The sequence below is a fragment of the Lacerta agilis genome, chromosome 2 (genome assembly GCF_009819535.1).
Source record: "Lacerta agilis isolate rLacAgi1 chromosome 2, rLacAgi1.pri, whole genome shotgun sequence".
NCBI lineage: Eukaryota > Metazoa > Chordata > Lepidosauria > Squamata > Lacertidae > Lacerta > Lacerta agilis.
This window is the reverse complement of record NC_046313.1, coordinates 37,621,758-37,638,613: the sequence shown is the minus strand read 5'-3', so window position 1 is coordinate 37,638,613 and position 16,856 is coordinate 37,621,758. Positions and strand designations below refer to the sequence as shown.

The 16,856-nt window shown below is 42.2% G+C and overlaps 1 protein-coding gene across 1 annotated transcript in view; it reads right to left on the bottom strand.

Moving 5' to 3' along the window:
• Positions 1-16,856, bottom strand: part of STX8 (syntaxin 8) — a 76,831-nt gene that overhangs the window by 50,913 nt on the left and 9,062 nt on the right. Inside the window, 3 exon segments of the mRNA XM_033139563.1 lie at positions 8,375-8,467; positions 10,922-10,988; positions 10,990-11,047. Of these exon segments, the coding sequence (XP_032995454.1) occupies positions 8,375-8,467; positions 10,922-10,988; positions 10,990-11,047 (218 nt within the window).

Genomic DNA, 16,856 nt, shown 5'->3' with positions numbered 1-16,856 from the left:
TATGAGCGGTTAAAATCATTGTAACCTTTAAGACTTAAGTGGTGAAGAATGAGCAAGATAAGCAACTGGAACCAGATGGAAGCTATATGTAAATGACACCATCACTAGTGGCATACAGCTCTAATGCACTATTTATAAACTCTCTGCACGCAAGTTGAAGGAAAAGTAGGACAGGTGACAATCAGTCCTTCTGAGAATATAATACATAACACTTCGCACTTATGAAACCTGCTTCCCCTCCTACCACTGCAGATAGGAACACAATAGGAAGCTGTGCTAGTTCAGCTTTGTCAGTTTTGCCTACAATGACTGAAAGCAGCTCTCCAGTATTTCACACAGGGTTTTGCCAGCAGACTTCTGCACCTCCAATCTCCACAAACCTTAAACCAATCCTGTAAGGAACGTAATTTTCATTCTCCTCATATTACAGATTAGGGAGCTCATCCAAGGCCACCTAGCAAAGTTGTGGTTGAGGTGACATTTGACCTGAGGCCTTAACAGCTCACTCTATTCACTATGGTACATTAGCTGTCATATAAAACCTTGATTTTGACACATAAATGAAATGCATATACAGTGGCACCTTGGTTCTCAAACTTAACCCGTTCCGGAAGTCTGTTCTAAAACCAAAGCGTTCCAAACCTAGGTGAACTTTCCCATAGAAAGTAATGCAAAATGGATTAATCCGTTCCAGACTTTTAAAAGCAACCCCTAAAACATCAATTTAACATGAATTTTACTATCTAATGAGACCATTGATCCATGAAATGAAAGCAATAAACAATGTACTGCAATCACACAATCAATCAGTAGCTGTCACAAAAAACAAAACAAGAACGCTGCAAAAAAATGCAAAATAAATAGCAAAAACAGACAGACATCAGTGTAACTCTCAAATTGGAAGTGTGGCATGTTCACAAACCAGAACACTTACTTCCAGGTTTGCAGCGTTCTGGTTCCAAGTTGTCTGAGTACCAAGGAGTTTGAGAAACTAGGTACCACTGTAATTGATTAGCTCAATGGAGAAAATTGCTGCAGTATCACAGGAAAGGTTAATTTAAAAAAAAAAAAAACTTTAAAACAAAATAACCCATTTTACACAAATAATATATTCCCTGGAGCACTAGTTTTTAACATCATTGCCTGATTAGAGATAAAAGATTATTCACGATATATTCAGCTCCTAATATTTTTTACATTGGATTAAAAAGCAATCTGAACTCTCCATTTGTAACTCTACAAGTAAATGGTTGGTATTGTCAATTGAAGCTTTTGGTACAAGCAAAAGACTTTCTACAAACCAGCAGAGAAGAACGTGAGGATTAAGACTCAGTGCAAGGAACCTTTAAAAAAAAAAAAAGTAACTAACTTTCCTTTCCCCTTGTAATTATTATTAACAGGAACCATTCAAAAGCTTTTCTATTTCCAAAAACAAATCTCTTGCTAATGTCAATAATTGTAGTTGCTATATAAAGTGTTTTACAAGATACAGCTGACGAATATTATTTTTTTCCCTTATTGAATATGTTTTTAGTAGGAAGAAGCATACAGTAATGATGAATAAAACCAGCTTGTTTTTAAACTTCAGCTTTAAAATTTACTTGGGCCCAATTAAAACATTATTAGAGTTCTTAAAAAGTACCATAGGATATTTTTACGTCCCCCAAACCCTAAGAATAAAAGATGTTGTCCTGTGACTTTTTTTCCATAGGGAAGTTGCTCCACCACCTTGATCATTTCAGTTGCTCTTTTCTGAACCCTTTCCAACTCTAGAACATCCTTCTTGAGGTGCGGCAACCAGAACTGTATTCCAAAGGTATTCCAAATGTGGTCGCGACACAGATTTGTATAACAGCATTATGATACCAGCAGTTTTATTTTCAAGTCACTTCCTAATGATCCCTAGCATGGAATCTGCCTTTTTCACGACCAATGTACACTGGGTCAACATCTTAATTGAAGCTGTCTAATGAAGCTACCCAAGGTCTCTTTCCTGCTAGTTCAGACCCCATGAACATATGAGTGATAATAATAATAATAATAATAATAATAATAATAATAATAATAATAATTTGTACCGCACCCATCTGGCTGGGTTTCCCCAGCCACTCTGGGCGGCTTCCAACAGATTAAAAATAAGATGCTTTGCCTCAATATGCATCACTTTGCACTTGTTTACACTGAACTGCATTTGCCATTTTACAAACGCAAACAATTTAATATCATCAGCAAACTTGGCTACCTCACTGCCCACTCCTAGCTGTAGATCGTTTATCAACAAGTTAAAAAGCACAGGTCCTAATACCGATCCTTGGAGGACTCAATTTTGTAGGCTTCTCCACTTGGAGAACTGTCCATTTATTCTTCATCTTTGCTTCCTGCAAAGATTAACCATTTCCTGAGCCACAACAGGACCTCTCCTTTTATTCCTTGGTGGCTAAAGCTTATTGAGAAGTCTTTGGTGAGCTGCTTTGGTGAAAGCTTTTTGAAAACCCAAGTACACTATGTCAAGGAAGGCAGTAGTTCATGGAGAATTAAAAATCCAAAGAGCTAGATTAATGTTAAAATAGGCAAAAAAGATTCACAAAATAAATAACTACGGTGGTGCCCCGCTAGACGAATGCCTCGCTAGATGAAAAACTCGCTAGACGAAGGCATTCGTCTAGCGGGAGGCTGCCCCGCTAGACGAAAAAGTCTATGGGGCTGCCTCACAAGACGAAAATTTTTCGTCTTTTTTTTTCGTCTAGCGAAAGCGCGGCTTGCATTGTCGCTTCGCTAGACGAAAAAACCGCTAGACGAAAAAATTCGTAAAACGAATTATTTTCGTCTAGCGGGGCACCACTGTATACACACACACACACACACACCAAACCCATATAAAATTAGTCATTTCCTAAACATGTAAGGAAACAAAATGTTTGAGGTAGTCAGAATTATCAGCATTATAAACTCCTTGGGATGCAAGATTGATGCCAGCAACCAATGGCTCTTCTCCACCGCTAGAATATGTCTTGTCCAAGCTATTTCCTATTACAAAATAGAACAGTATACTTTTAGGGTGTCCCACTTGAGGTTATGCTCCTTAGATATTACACACAAATATCTTTATCACCCTGAGTTACTGTAAATGACAGGATGTGACTAAGTGACTCATTGCTTTGTGGTTGCTGGATTCTGAGTGCCCAGATTGTTCCTGTAACACCTCATGGCAAAAGTCAGCCCAAGGATGTAGGCTCCATTGCCTGTCTCTGGTGCAATTGTTCATGCTTGGGTTGGGTTACACATCCTCTTGGAAAAGCATCAAGTAAACTAGGAATAGGCTAAAGCCTCTTCAATGAGATCACTAGGATGCAATCGACTCTTAGTATGTCAAACTCTTAGCCTTTGGCATGCAATGTCCAGTACTGGGGCAAAAAATAGGTCACCCAACATTACAAAATACTGGGGGGGGGAGGCATTTCAAGGGTCAATTCTGGTGATATGGTGCTGATGGATTTGCTTTCTTCAACTGGAACAAGGTGAACAAGAATTCATAATTTACATTTTTTGTGAATTTCAATTTATAAGGTGCTCTGAAAAAAGGTAGAGGTAAAAAATTCAGCTGGCAACATATCTTCCTCTTCAAAATTAATCATTTGCTTCCCCTTCATTTTGGTTTTTCTCTGCACATGATAAAGGGATGCAATGGTAGCAGTGATATAATGCAGGAGAAATGGATGTGGCACATTTTTATTCAGTGGATTTATGTTTGGAATTAATTTAGAGTTAGCACACCTATTCCAGCTTCAACAGATTGACAGATAAGTTACATTAAAAATAAAAACCAAAAGACACTTGCATATATTTCATAGTTCCCACTTAAATTCTTTTATACTTAATATCAGCCTTTCATGAGACTAGAGCTTAGATATGACAGACCTGCTATTAATGTAAAATCAAATGAGAAATAATTTTTAATGCTCATTTTTCACTTTGTGCGTATTTAAAACTTCATATTTCTTTTGCTTGGCTGCATATCTTCAAGATGGAAGAAGGAAGGCTCGATATTCCTCTCTTCCCACCAAGAATGATGAGGCTTACTTCAGATTGTGTCATCATGGCAATGAAATTTCCTCTAACTAAGGGCTTAGCAAGATGTCACAGGGGCACAACTGATGCTTAGAATGCAGGTCATGTCACAAAGCTGTAAAAAAGGATGCGTGGGCAACAGAACCGTACTTCAGCCATTCCCAAAGGAGGAAAACATTAAATATACCACAGGAACTAGAACATTCACAGAATCAAGAATGTACTTAAAGCTCACTCTTTAGAAAGATATTGCTTGCAAGACTCTGCAAATCACTTCTGGTGACAATCCTGTTCTTCAAAGAAACAAAATCAAAAGCACCTGCTTCCTATGCTGTCATTGCCCACAACATTAATTGACTATTAATTAATTTATATTTCATTTATATTTTCACCCTTCTCGGAGCAGTAAACACTATCATTTGTACCATCACAGCAACCCTGATCAGTAGCTTAGGGGGACAGTGAGTGACCAGCACAAGGCACACAGTGAGCTTTGCAGGGGTTTGAACCCGGCTCTCCCAACTCCGGTGGTGATATGGAAATATGATGGGTAGTTCGATTCACTGCAGTTTGCATTACAGTCATTTACCATGCTCTTGGGGAGCAACAAGATCTACGGGAGCTAGTTTCATAGGCTCAGCTAGCAATGCTGCTTTCCTGCAGACCATTACGCATTCGTCTGGCTCCAAACACTCACAGTTGCTCGTACACTTGTCAGAGATTACATATTATGAATATGGCCTCAGTACAGACCAAAAATACACAGATGAGGGAACTGTGTCTTCTGTCCAAGACAGATCACTGAACGATAATTTTGTGCAGATACTGAGTTGATATAATCAAGGGCGGAACACTTCTGGAAAAATATGTGCTCCACATTGCACACAAGGCTAATCAGAGACCCCATGTGCAAAGTTCTGATTAAATTGCCTAGGAATGGGAGTTCTCAGCACTAGTCATGGAATAGACCCAAACTGAAGTTCAACAACTCCAACTCTGACTAAACAAGCACACACATGAGCAGCAGAAGGTATTCACGTGCTATGCACTGTGCAGTTTTGGTGTAAATTGGGTGTCAATGTGGGCAGATCATAATCATTTTACCTTGATTTATTTGTTTGTTTCTTTTGTCAGTTTAAATCTGTGATGGAGACCAGCAATGGAAACCACACACACACCCCTTCCTGGCTCTTTTTGCAAATGCTGTTCTATGGTGCTCCTTTAAAGTTATGTCAAAATAGAATTTTCTTTCTTTCTTTTAAGTCTCCACATCGCTTCCCTCCTAAGGCCTTCAGTTTAGTAATCTCAGAACAGCTGGGGTTTAATCTGTTTCTCTAGGACTGAGATTAGAGAAATGCTTTTTTAAATAAGGTTTCCCATTTCAAATCTGGCAGGCAAGTAAAGTTGTTGTAGGCTAGGACAACTTTTGTGAATTTTAATTTTCAAGGCTGATCTCACTCCATCATTCCCACAGTAAATAACAAATTAATAAACCCAGGGACATGTGAGCAGGCAAATCTGTTAACTTTTGTGCAATGCTTGCTAGGGCTGGATATGAACCTCAGAAACCCTGGGAAAAACAGGATCAGACTGAGAGCAGAAAAGGTGAAAGGATACAATATGTGCACTTGACTTCTAGACTACTAGTATTAATGTTTGATGTTTTATCATGTTTTTAATATTCTGTTGGGAGCTGCCCAGAGTGGCTGGGGAAACCCAGCCAGATGGGCGAGGTATAAACATATTATATTTATATTTATTGTTTTTATTTTTATTATTGGCAGTGACACCTTCTCAATGAAGAAAGTGCTCAGCAAACGGGAAAGTATCAGAGCTGCTGCCTTCCAGTCACTTAATGTTCATGCAAACCTCTCTAGAAGCAGACCAGATGGATCAAATCTTTGCAGAGATCACACAGCTGGAAACATTTCAAAGTTCTACCATACTATAAGAAAAAGAAAAGCCCCAAAATCTATAGATTTGCTCCCATGGGGTCATAAGTGAGTGCTACAGTATGGTTTAACTTCAAATCTGTCTCTCATACTAGTCCAGGAGAATGAAAAGGGTGTGCATCATCAGACGTCTACAAGCTACATTAATGCAGGAAACTATTTGCTGAAAACACAGCTGGGTGTTTGTATATAACTACTTGCCTGGGACACCACAAGAAAAAACAAGGCATTCCGATCAGGTTGAGTGAGCAGACTGGTGGCGAAGGAAGTGAAGTGTCCACCTCTGTAGCAGCATGAAAATACTGCAGTTTGGTGGAGGAAAGACTGATCACTCTTATCCCTCACTCATGAACCCGCTGCTCTCCTTCCTAGGCACTGAGGGAGGAGTTTCCTGCATATCACTGCCGGAGGAAAGCAAATCGCTTCCTCCGCAGCTGGCAGCGAAACCAAGTGAGCTTCCATGCTGGTAGAGGATAAATAAAGCTGAGCCTCTTCCCCCACGGCCAGCATGGAAACCATGTAGATGGCAGACAAGGAGCAGAGACAACTGCCCCTGCTTCATTTGTTAGGAGACTTTATAATAATAAAAAACTAGCCTGCAAATGTTGTGATCCATGCAAAGCAAGCAGCGCTAAGGTGAAAGAGGCCAACACTTTTTAAATGCCAACACCCTGGCTTGAAGGAGAGTGCTTGTGCTCCTTTCTGTGGCCTCCTGCCAGACCTGCCTCCTGCACTATGTGAAACAGGAGGTCTTAGACTGCTCTGGCAAATCACGCTGGGGGGAAGGTGCCCGTGAAGGTCCTGGCTCAGGGTCCACACATTCCTAACTGCTAGCCTCAAGTTCAGTATCGTTCAGTTCCTCAGCCCGTGGGTGGTGCAAAAGCTGAAGACTTGACCAGTTCATCCTCCCAACTCTGAGCTTGAGGCTGAGGCCATGGCAGCTAAGAAGCTACTTTTCTTTTGTTTTTATAAAAAAGTCAGGCTAGCAACTTTTCAGGGCTTATAATGGCAAGGCTGCTCTAATCGCCAGCCCTAGACGTGATCATTTAAACTAAAAAAGAATATGTAACCATACTCCCAGACCAAAGGGAAAACTATCGGTAAAAATAATGCTAAACTGGAAAAGGTGCGTTGCACAGCTCCAGGAAAAAACCACCAATCATGCGCTCCTCAAGGTCAAGAACGGATCATGCACTAGGCATTTTTCTGTCCTGTGCTGCCACCTACTGCCTCAGACAGGAATAAAAAACAGCTAATCGTACCTAACTTGCTTAGGTCTCTCTCTCCTCTCATGGAAGGCTCCTTGAGAAGGGCAAGTATGAACTGACACACAAACACCCTGCACCAGAGCTTTGCAAACTTTACATGTTGGTGACATGCTTTTTAGACATGCATCATTTTTTTTAAATGTTAATTTCGAATTTAAATAAAGTCAATTTTTATATTAAAAAAAAATAGACATGCATCATTTCGCGGCACAGTAATTAAGTTTTGCATCATTTTGCAACACAATAATTCAGTTTTACTAGCAAACCGGAGGTTAAACTAACCCCTTTCCAGTCCCAAGAGGAGCATGGGAAACGTTCACGCGACACACCTACACACTGCAGTCGACACACTGTGTCCCGACACACAGTTTGAAAGGCTCTACCCTACACCTACCTACAAACAGAAACTGTAGCCTCTTGAGTGAAAGCACTACTGTTCCTGGGACACTGCTGTAAATAATCTGTCCTCCTTTTACAGCTCATTTTCTAGATCTAAGAGGCAGACCCCCAACAAAGGCACAGGGACCAAAATAAGGGTACCCTGACGCCCAATTCTATGTCCAGGGGGCTCCTTCTTGATAATCCACACCAGTTTACTCTGGTTAATTTTGCAACTGATGGGAGAGAAGGGGAGCCATAGTAAATATTTTATGACACAGTGGTATCTAGGCCATACCACACCATACATGAGATAATGATCCAGGCAGACATGGGCAGATTGAGTAACAGTTATGAAACAATTCTTCACTTTTTAAAACATCTCTGAGATCTGTAATTTGATGACCTAAAAATCCAGCACTCTCCCTTTCCCATTGCTCTGCCTGAACCCAATGATAGGAGGGGGAAGCAAACTCTGTTGTTAATTCACTTTTATACCAGCACACCTAGAAATGGAGATGATTAACTGTGGCTCTTCTATTACTGTTCAGGGGAGAAATATCATTGGGAGTGGTTAATAATGATGCAGCAGAGGTGACGCACAGAAGGGTTTTTAGTAGAACAGAACTATGAGAAGGCACAACACCGAAAATAATGACTGTGTGCTCTCTTGAACCCATCAAACTCTGAAAGCAGGACGGTCCTTACCATTCTGTTCCTCTAACTCATTCCCAATTTCCTGCCCCATCTGTTTCTGACGGGCTAAGACTGAAGAGAGAGCATCGAGACCAGCATCTTGTTCTGCACAGGGGAGAAACAAAAAACAGAAACAAAAAATGAATCAAATTAAATTCCAGCCTTCTGATGCTAAACCCCAGATTTATGACCCACGAAAGCTGAGCAACATTATGAAAGTGTGCAACTGAAGTGTTAAAAACTTAATGACCCAAAGACCTCACCGATGGCATGACAATGAATTCCAAAACAGACAGATCTTAAGAAACTAGGGTAAAAATGACAGGCTGGGTAGTGTCTTGAAAGAAAGTTTAGCCAAGAGTCCCAGAACCTTCAGGAGCTGGGTATGCAGCTGCTCCTCAATCGTAAGAGCACTGGATTTTATTTCATTTTTGGCACACTCATATGTTTCCTGATTAAGCCTTTTTGATTTTCCAGGGAAGGTTTAACATGACTGAGAAACAAATAGGTGATGCAAGCACCAAGGAATCCAAAGGGTTTCTCAAGCTGCGTGTAAATGTAGCGTTTATGGGGGAGATAATCCAACTCTTGGCAAGGGGGCTGCAGCCAGCACAGCCGCAATAGAAGTCTCCCTCTAGTCTTACAAAATGCCCCCTATTGTAATCTAGAGCACATGGCATTACCACACCCTCGGTCCCAATGGCACTGAATTACACTTCAGTCGTACACAGCTCTCTTTTGTACTGGAGCCCTCTTGGAGAGTGTGCTTTTGGGGAGGTCCTCCAAAGACAGCACAATTAACTACTGTGGGTAGCGTTTTGCAAAAGGGGGAGGGGGTTCTTTTACAGGTGCAAGAGAGGGAGAGTTTGTGCCAATGGCTGTTTAAGCAAAGAGGGCAAAAGATTAATGGCTAACTGATGGCTCAATAGATCTTTTTGCAGAAGCCGTTCTTTTTATTATTTTTTTAACTTCCTACTTGACAGCATATACCGCACAATTGCTTTGAAATTCCCCCAAAGTGTCCACGAGGTTTTAAGACAAGCACTACGGGAGCAGAAAGTTGTTGTGGAAAAACTGGCTTACTGGCATCAAGACGTTGTTTCCCATACAGATGGCATAGCCAAGCACCACACCGTTATGACTGCTGGTGCATGGGAGAGCGTTTCCATGGCCAAAAATACCCCTCCTACCATCAGGGAGAAGGATGTAGAACTTAATCAGCAAAAGAGGCCTCACAACTATTTCACATAAAATCATTGTTTAAGAAAAAGCATAAAGCCTAGGAGACAGAAATGATGACAATGTGAGGAGCAGGAAAAGGCTATATTCTGTGTTGGGAACTGGATCTGGCTAGCAATGATACCAGGTGGCCTTTTTTTTTTTTTTTTTTGCTAACGGGGTCTTCGTGCAGCACTTTGAAACAGGCCCCTGAAGACAGACAATCAGCCTTCAGAAGCCCCTTTCAAAGCACTATCTTCCAAGCCCTTTGAAGGCACTGCTAAAAAGCTGATTGGCAGTGCCTGCAGACCCACTTTTGGCTGAGCCAGGATTTTACCTGCCCCACACCTGACACTGGGCATAGGGAAGGCAGATGTCCCTTGGCCAAAATGGCCTTGAGGGCCAAACAGGGAAGCCCAGAGGACCTAATTGGGTCCGTGGGTCAGAAGATCCCCATCCCTAGGCTATATGGAGATGGAAGCCTGGGCACATGGAAGGACTCGATCTACTTAAACAAGAGACCAGGGTAGATCTGCACAACCTGTGGCTCACCATGCCAATACAGCCTGCTGGGCTTATGCTGCTGCCTGACAGTTGCTTGACAACTCTGTTTTAAGGTTCAACACCTACAGCAAAGGCTTACCGAGCCCCAAGTAAGCCACATTTTCTTGGTGGGACACAAGTCACACCAGCCAGTTCTAAGCTCATAATGATGAGGCAGCCCAGATCAAGGTGCCAGACTCTGGCTGTTTCAGGCTAAGAGTGGTCTGCAAGATAAAGTGGGCCAGTAAGAATTTTCATCCCTCACAAACAAGCCTGGATAAGAATGAGGTTTCCCTATCTGCACATTGACATACGTTAGCCTGATTAGTGTGAAGTACATCCACGACCTTCCACCAGCAACCAAGGGATGCAGAAGACTGATATCTTCCAAGGAGCCTAGAAAATTCAGGAACTGAAACTCCACTGGCACTTAAAAGCTTGTTGCCTAATTATCTGAGGCATCTTAAGGAATTCCGGTTTGACAAGCCAGCGCCTAGTTACCCACAGAATTGTTTTTCAAATGACGAGTGTGTGAACTTAAGCAGAGAAATGCCCCCTGGATTCAAAACAAACATTTAACAAAGTGCTCGAATGTTTTGGATGGTCAGGGACAAAACAAGCTGGACATCAGAAAGCGATACCTCCAACCAATACAAAAGAAGGTGAAGGTGGAAGGTTTTCTGACCTAGGTCACTGGGGTAAAAGGATGCAATCAACACCAGTGGCTATCAACCATGAGGCCTATGTATAGGCTCTAGGATAGGATTAAGGCTTTAAAAACCGAGAAGAATGACTTACCTTCTATAATTCTCTGTTGCTGCTGCTGGATTTCATGAAAGCCAAGCCCTCTTGTTTCCTCAGGCTCCCTCCACAAGCCATGGGTTTACGACACCTTGTCTGACCCCTCCAGCCATTAGGCTAGACCTGAAACTATATATATATTTAAAAAAATACAAGCTTCAACATTTTAAAATAATTTATTCAAAGGAGAAAAAAACCCCAGCAAGCCTGCCATACGGTTATCTGAAGCCTCAATATAAAAAAAGTGCAACTGCATCTCTAGAACTGCACACGTACAAATGTTTGAATGACTTTTCTACATATTTGCAAAGAAAACAACATGTGTGCATTGTGAAAATACCCCACTTTTCTTCTTGCAATATATATTTATACAGAGGAAGGAGCTGCAATTTCAGACTTTGCATGACACCAAAGCCCTCCCTGGCGAGGGGGACCCAGAAGGAGGTAGGATTTATGCAGCATTGCAATATTAATATGAATGAAATACAGAGACAGGCCCTCGTATTTTGTTGAAGTGCATCTATGCAACAGAAGAAGTATCAGGTGTAATGGATGAAAACCAGGATCTTCTACCAAATTCATTTCTGCAGCATACAGAAAATGTGTGGATTTCACAGTATGAGAGAGACACCTGCTGGCTAAAAACGCAAGTTGCACAAGCCCATCAAGACTGGAGAATTTGTGAATCTCCAGGTGTTGGGAGTCTCATCAGCTCCAGGCAGCATGGCCAATGGTCAAGGATGATGAGAGTTGGGTAAGCGACAGGTTCTCCATGCCTTAGATATATTTAACCCCTGACTATAAGCATATGCCATGCTAAAAAGGGGGGGGGGAGGGAAAATCACTTTACCTAGAAAGAGTGCCCTGTCCACCAAATCAAACACCTGTCTACCAAATCAATTACATGTTAGTGCTTAGAGTTTGGTTTAAACATAAGTGGTATATAAATTGTCCTAATAAAATCAATCAATCGATCATAGTGAAGAGGCAGAGCACACCTTCCTTCTTGACATCACTGGGCACCCATGCACGATGCATTCAAACAGGCCACAACTGCATAAACTCCAGTGAAGTTGGCAACACAGCAGGCATGCCAGACAGGCAGAGAGTGAAAGTGCATTCTCCACTCATAGCATGCATTTATGATGGGTATAATATGAACCAGCCCTCACTTGCTCGGCTCATTCAATCTTTGTTATAGACCTTGTTTGGAAGTTAGTGATGGATTTATCAGGAGGCTCAAGAATGCATGAGACTAGTTGAAAAAATAGTTGTATGTATGATTCCAGATGAACTTCAGGATTTAGACAAAAAAAATCTACGAAGCAATTTCTTATTTCACACTATACCTGCTAGGCTGCTTTAGGGAAGGACTGGTGGGTCACTGGCACATCTGCTTTGCATGGAAAAAATGCCAGGCTCAATCCCCAGCACCTCCTGATAGGGCTGGGAGAGACTGATAACGGCATTGCCTGTCCAAGGTCTACTGAAGTGACAAACCTGTGGCTCGGCCCAGTCTGTGAAGCTATTTTTAGGACCCCACAGCTCTTTTCCAAAACTGGATGCTTCCAAAACTGTTTGCTGTTGCTGTTGCCTTCTAACAACGGTGCCACACCAGAGGGAGAAGCAGCACTTTCCCAAAGGTAGTAAGAGGCACTCAATGTTTGAAGGGCTTTCCTCCCCATCCAAGGAAGAGGAGAGGAACCTCTCTTCTTAGACCAGAGCTGCAGTGTGGAGGGACCTCTCCTCCTCTGCTGGCTGTGCATGCAAGTGTGCGTTGGCCACATCCACCCCGGCATGTCGCCCTCAGTGGGGTGGTCTACCGCAATGTGGCCCTCAGGCCAAATAAAAACAAGTATTTGTCATTGGCAGGGGTTGCTGAGCTAGATGAACATATGATCTACCCTAGTATAAGGCAGTTTTTCTATGTTCTATAGTGAACCGCCGTCTCACCTGTTCGGTATCCACCAGACACATCAGTTAGCTAGCAGATAGCTGTATTTTTTTACATGATCAAATCTGATGGTATATGAAGAAGTGGACAGGCCCTGCTACAATGAATTGGCAAGGCCTTAAGATGCCACAGCATCTTCTTGGTCTTTCTTTTAGCAAAGAGAACAGTTCTTTACTTACAAATCCAAATAAAATGAAATATGGGGGACGCAAAGCATTGATCTCTAGCTAATAACCAACCCAGGAAATAGCTGTATTAAATCCACTATAGTTAAGTTGGCCATTCAATTCGTCGTCACCTGTTACAAATGTCAGCTGCACTCACTAGGACAGAAGGAGCCTAAAGGTCATTTACCTGCTTGTTTTGTCTTTAATTAAAACTGTCTTCACTTGTAGTTGAATTAAAACTACTACAGAAGAAGTGGGGTAGGATTCAATTGCACTGCAGGGGGTTGGACTAGATAACTCTTGGGGGCCCGTCCAACTCTGTGATTCTATTATTCTAGTTCCACTAGCAGAAGCCAGTTGAAGGGCTCCAGCTAGTGCAACAGAGCATTCCTCAGAGGACACACACCCCACAAGAAAAAATGGGTCTGGAGGGTTTGGGAGAAACTCCAGATCAGCACCCAGAGGGAGGAAGGGGGGGGTGTTCTAGCTGGCAAGCTGAAGAGATTGCACTGACAAAATGACTGCCAAAGCACTCCCCTAGTCTTCACCAGCCATATTATTACTGTGTGCCTCAAGAGCTCACAGTAATAATAAGCAAACAAGGCAGCCATGTGACATGCAGGAAAAATGTATTTATATTTGGCAAAACAACCCCCATTGACTTCAACAAGAATATTGTGTGATACAGTATAATGGGGACATTTGTGTTTTTTAAAAAGCCAATTCCCATAGGGGACATTTTTGCTCCTGTGAGGGGCCCAAGTCCCCATTAAACATTGTCAAAATAAAAAGGTGCAGCTCTCATCAGTGTCTTCCCAAGAGAAGATGGTCTAGCCAAATCCTCTGCTTCAAAATTCACAGCTGTGGCTCCACTAGCTCTAAAGAGAAAAACCTTTTGCCATTTGAAAATGGGGGGGGGGGGTGTCGTGTAGTGGCAGATTTACCCCCAACCATAGTTTCTAGTTTTGGTTGTGGCAAGTGACCTGCTAGCATTTTAAAAATAATCTTTCTGACATGTTTGGTAGCTCTCTTCCCACCCAGGGCAGCCCAACTTCCTCTTTCCTCTGATCTTCCTCTGTTTCATTTTGGCAGTGTGAAGATTAAAGTTTATCCAATTAGCCACCCACTGCTTTTGCCAAGTTAATCACTTAAATCTTTGAAATTGTCACAGCACAGTGGAGTGTGCAGATAGCTTTTGATTATAGGAGCAGATTTAACTAATTAAAAGGCTTAGCAATGTGCCCAAATATAAAGGAAGCTGGAGGCTTATAATCAAGGGTTGTGCCTCTACTTAACAAACAGCAGCTTATCTTCCCAACTGCATTGTTTCACTGGTTAATTCTTACAAAATTTCCCAAGAAACACAAATTAGTCAAACAGACCTTTCCCTAGACCACGGCCACACATGAAGGCTTTCAAGCCTTAGAACAATCAACGTGAGTGATTTTAAAACAAAAACCCTGGTCATGTGACATTGGTCTATGTGATTAATCACATTTCCCCTAGTGAATATGGCAGTACAGTAATAATATTTGAAGTGTTTTGAGTACTTCAATTTGGATTCACAAATTGCTGCAGAATGTGATTTGGGGTTTCTGAAAAACATTGGGTACGAGGCCCTTGGAACAATCTGCATGGCAATATAGGGAAGTTCCCCATTTTTTCCAGTACTGTGTGCTGCTTTCATTTTATTTGCTGTATTGGTGCAACAGGTGGCATTAAGAGGATATAGAACTGGAAGGGATGCTGGAGGCCATGTAGTCCAACCCCTGGGCTCAATGCAGCACCTGTCATGCAGGATGTAACTACAGCATCCCTAACAGAGGGCCACCCGGCTTTGGCTTAAATATCAGCAGCAAAAGACAGCCCACCTCCTCCTGAGACTGTCTGTTCCACTGTTGAGCAACATGTACCGTTATGAAGCTGTTTCTAACAGCCAAAATCTGTTTCCCTTCTATTTCCACCCACTGCTTCTAGTCCTGCCCTCTGGAGCAAAGGAGAACAAGTCTGCTCCATCTTCTGCAAGAGAGCCCTTCAATTATTTGAAGACTGCAACCATGCCTCCTCCTTTTATTCTCCAGGCTAAACGTAGCCTGATCTTTCACAAGACATGTTTCCAGAACCATCACTATCACAGTCACCCTCCTCTGGACATGCTAATTCCTGCTTAAAATGTGGCACCCAGAACTGGACGTGGTAGTCCAGATGTGGCCTGACCAGCACAGGACATAGTGGCATTATTACTTTTCTTGATCTGGACAGCATACTTCCATTAGCGCAACTCATAATTGCATTTGCCTCTTTAGCGGCTGCATTGCCCTGCTGGCTCTCTCATCTTACAATGCACACAGAGACACTCAGAACCTTTCCACATGTCTTGCTGCCAAGCCAGATCTCTCCCATCCTGTAACTAGCATATTCAATTTTTACTTGTATTTTTAAACCCAAAAGCAGGACTTTACATTTATCTCTCTTGTCAGTTTTGTTCATGCTCCAGCCTGTCAAGATAATTTTGAATCTAGATTTTGCAGTCTATGGCCTTACCAATCAGATTGCTGAGAACTGTTAATTGCTTACATCTACTCATAGGCTTGGGATAAGGGCTTTCCAACATTTAGCATACGTACAAGCATGCACACAAAAGGTAATTCAAAAGACATGATACAAATATTAAGCACTCTACCTGTAGCCAGTCAAAAGCCAGCTACAAGGAAGCCTTTTCAGCACTGCTGAAAGACACTCAGCTTGGGGTCTGACAAGGGTCCAAGGGTGGAAGAGAGTTCTATGCTAGCTGTGTAAGGAGCAGGAGGCTCCCAGGCAGATGGTTTTAATCATGACTGTGGCTAGCATTAGTTAGGGTTTTCAGTTTAGGAAGGTGCTAGCTTCCTACAGGTGACATGCATCATTTCATCACCCTCTTCGTTTTATTTCCTGCTTTCACCAGGGTAGCAATACACTCTCCATACGCCCAGTGACACCTCCCACAACTGCAGCTACTGAAAGCTAGAGGTGGGGACTTTTCTCAAACTGCATTATAAATGCCCTGCCATACAAGTTCACTCTCGGCATTAGCAAAAGCTGCATTATTAGTTTCGCAGGATATCAATCTCCATAACTTCATCCATTTAATAGATTCTCTGATTAGGAGTCCAGCAAAGGTATCAAGGTCTCCCTGGATGCAAGGAAAATATTAAGATTAATATCTCGCAATTTCCTGGACCTCAGCTTTGCCCCTAATGACATCTCTAGGATGGTTCATGCAATTGGCATTCTACGTGTAAGATACACAAGTCTCCTTCACAGAGGCAAACAGAAAACATTCGGATATTGCATGGTTAATTTAAAGGCAATTGAATAAAATGGTTTGGGTCAGGAGAAATAACCGCATTGAAGCAGCTATGCAAATGGCACAACCCTTTCGGATACTGAGAGCTGTGTCCTAATTAAGTCTGACAATGCCGGAAGGTAAGCTACTTGGGTGCCTCATAAAGCAATGCCTTGATCTGTATCGTGGCCCAGGTTGTCACTTAAAATAAGAATTAGAAGTACTAAGGCCACTGTACCACACCAAGAGCACTCGGATTAAAGCAGATTTCAAAGGATGTAAACTCACTGAATGGTGACCAAACGTAAACGGAGATTAATTTTGAGAACGCTTTCACAATTGCACACCATGAGGACAATAAAACATGTGATCACTGATGCAAGAAGGTTAATGAAGGGGATGACTACGGGATAGGACGAGGGGGGGGGTGGAGGGAGAAGTGTGAAAAAAGCTCCTGAAAATGTGGGGTGTACTTTAAGGATGGGT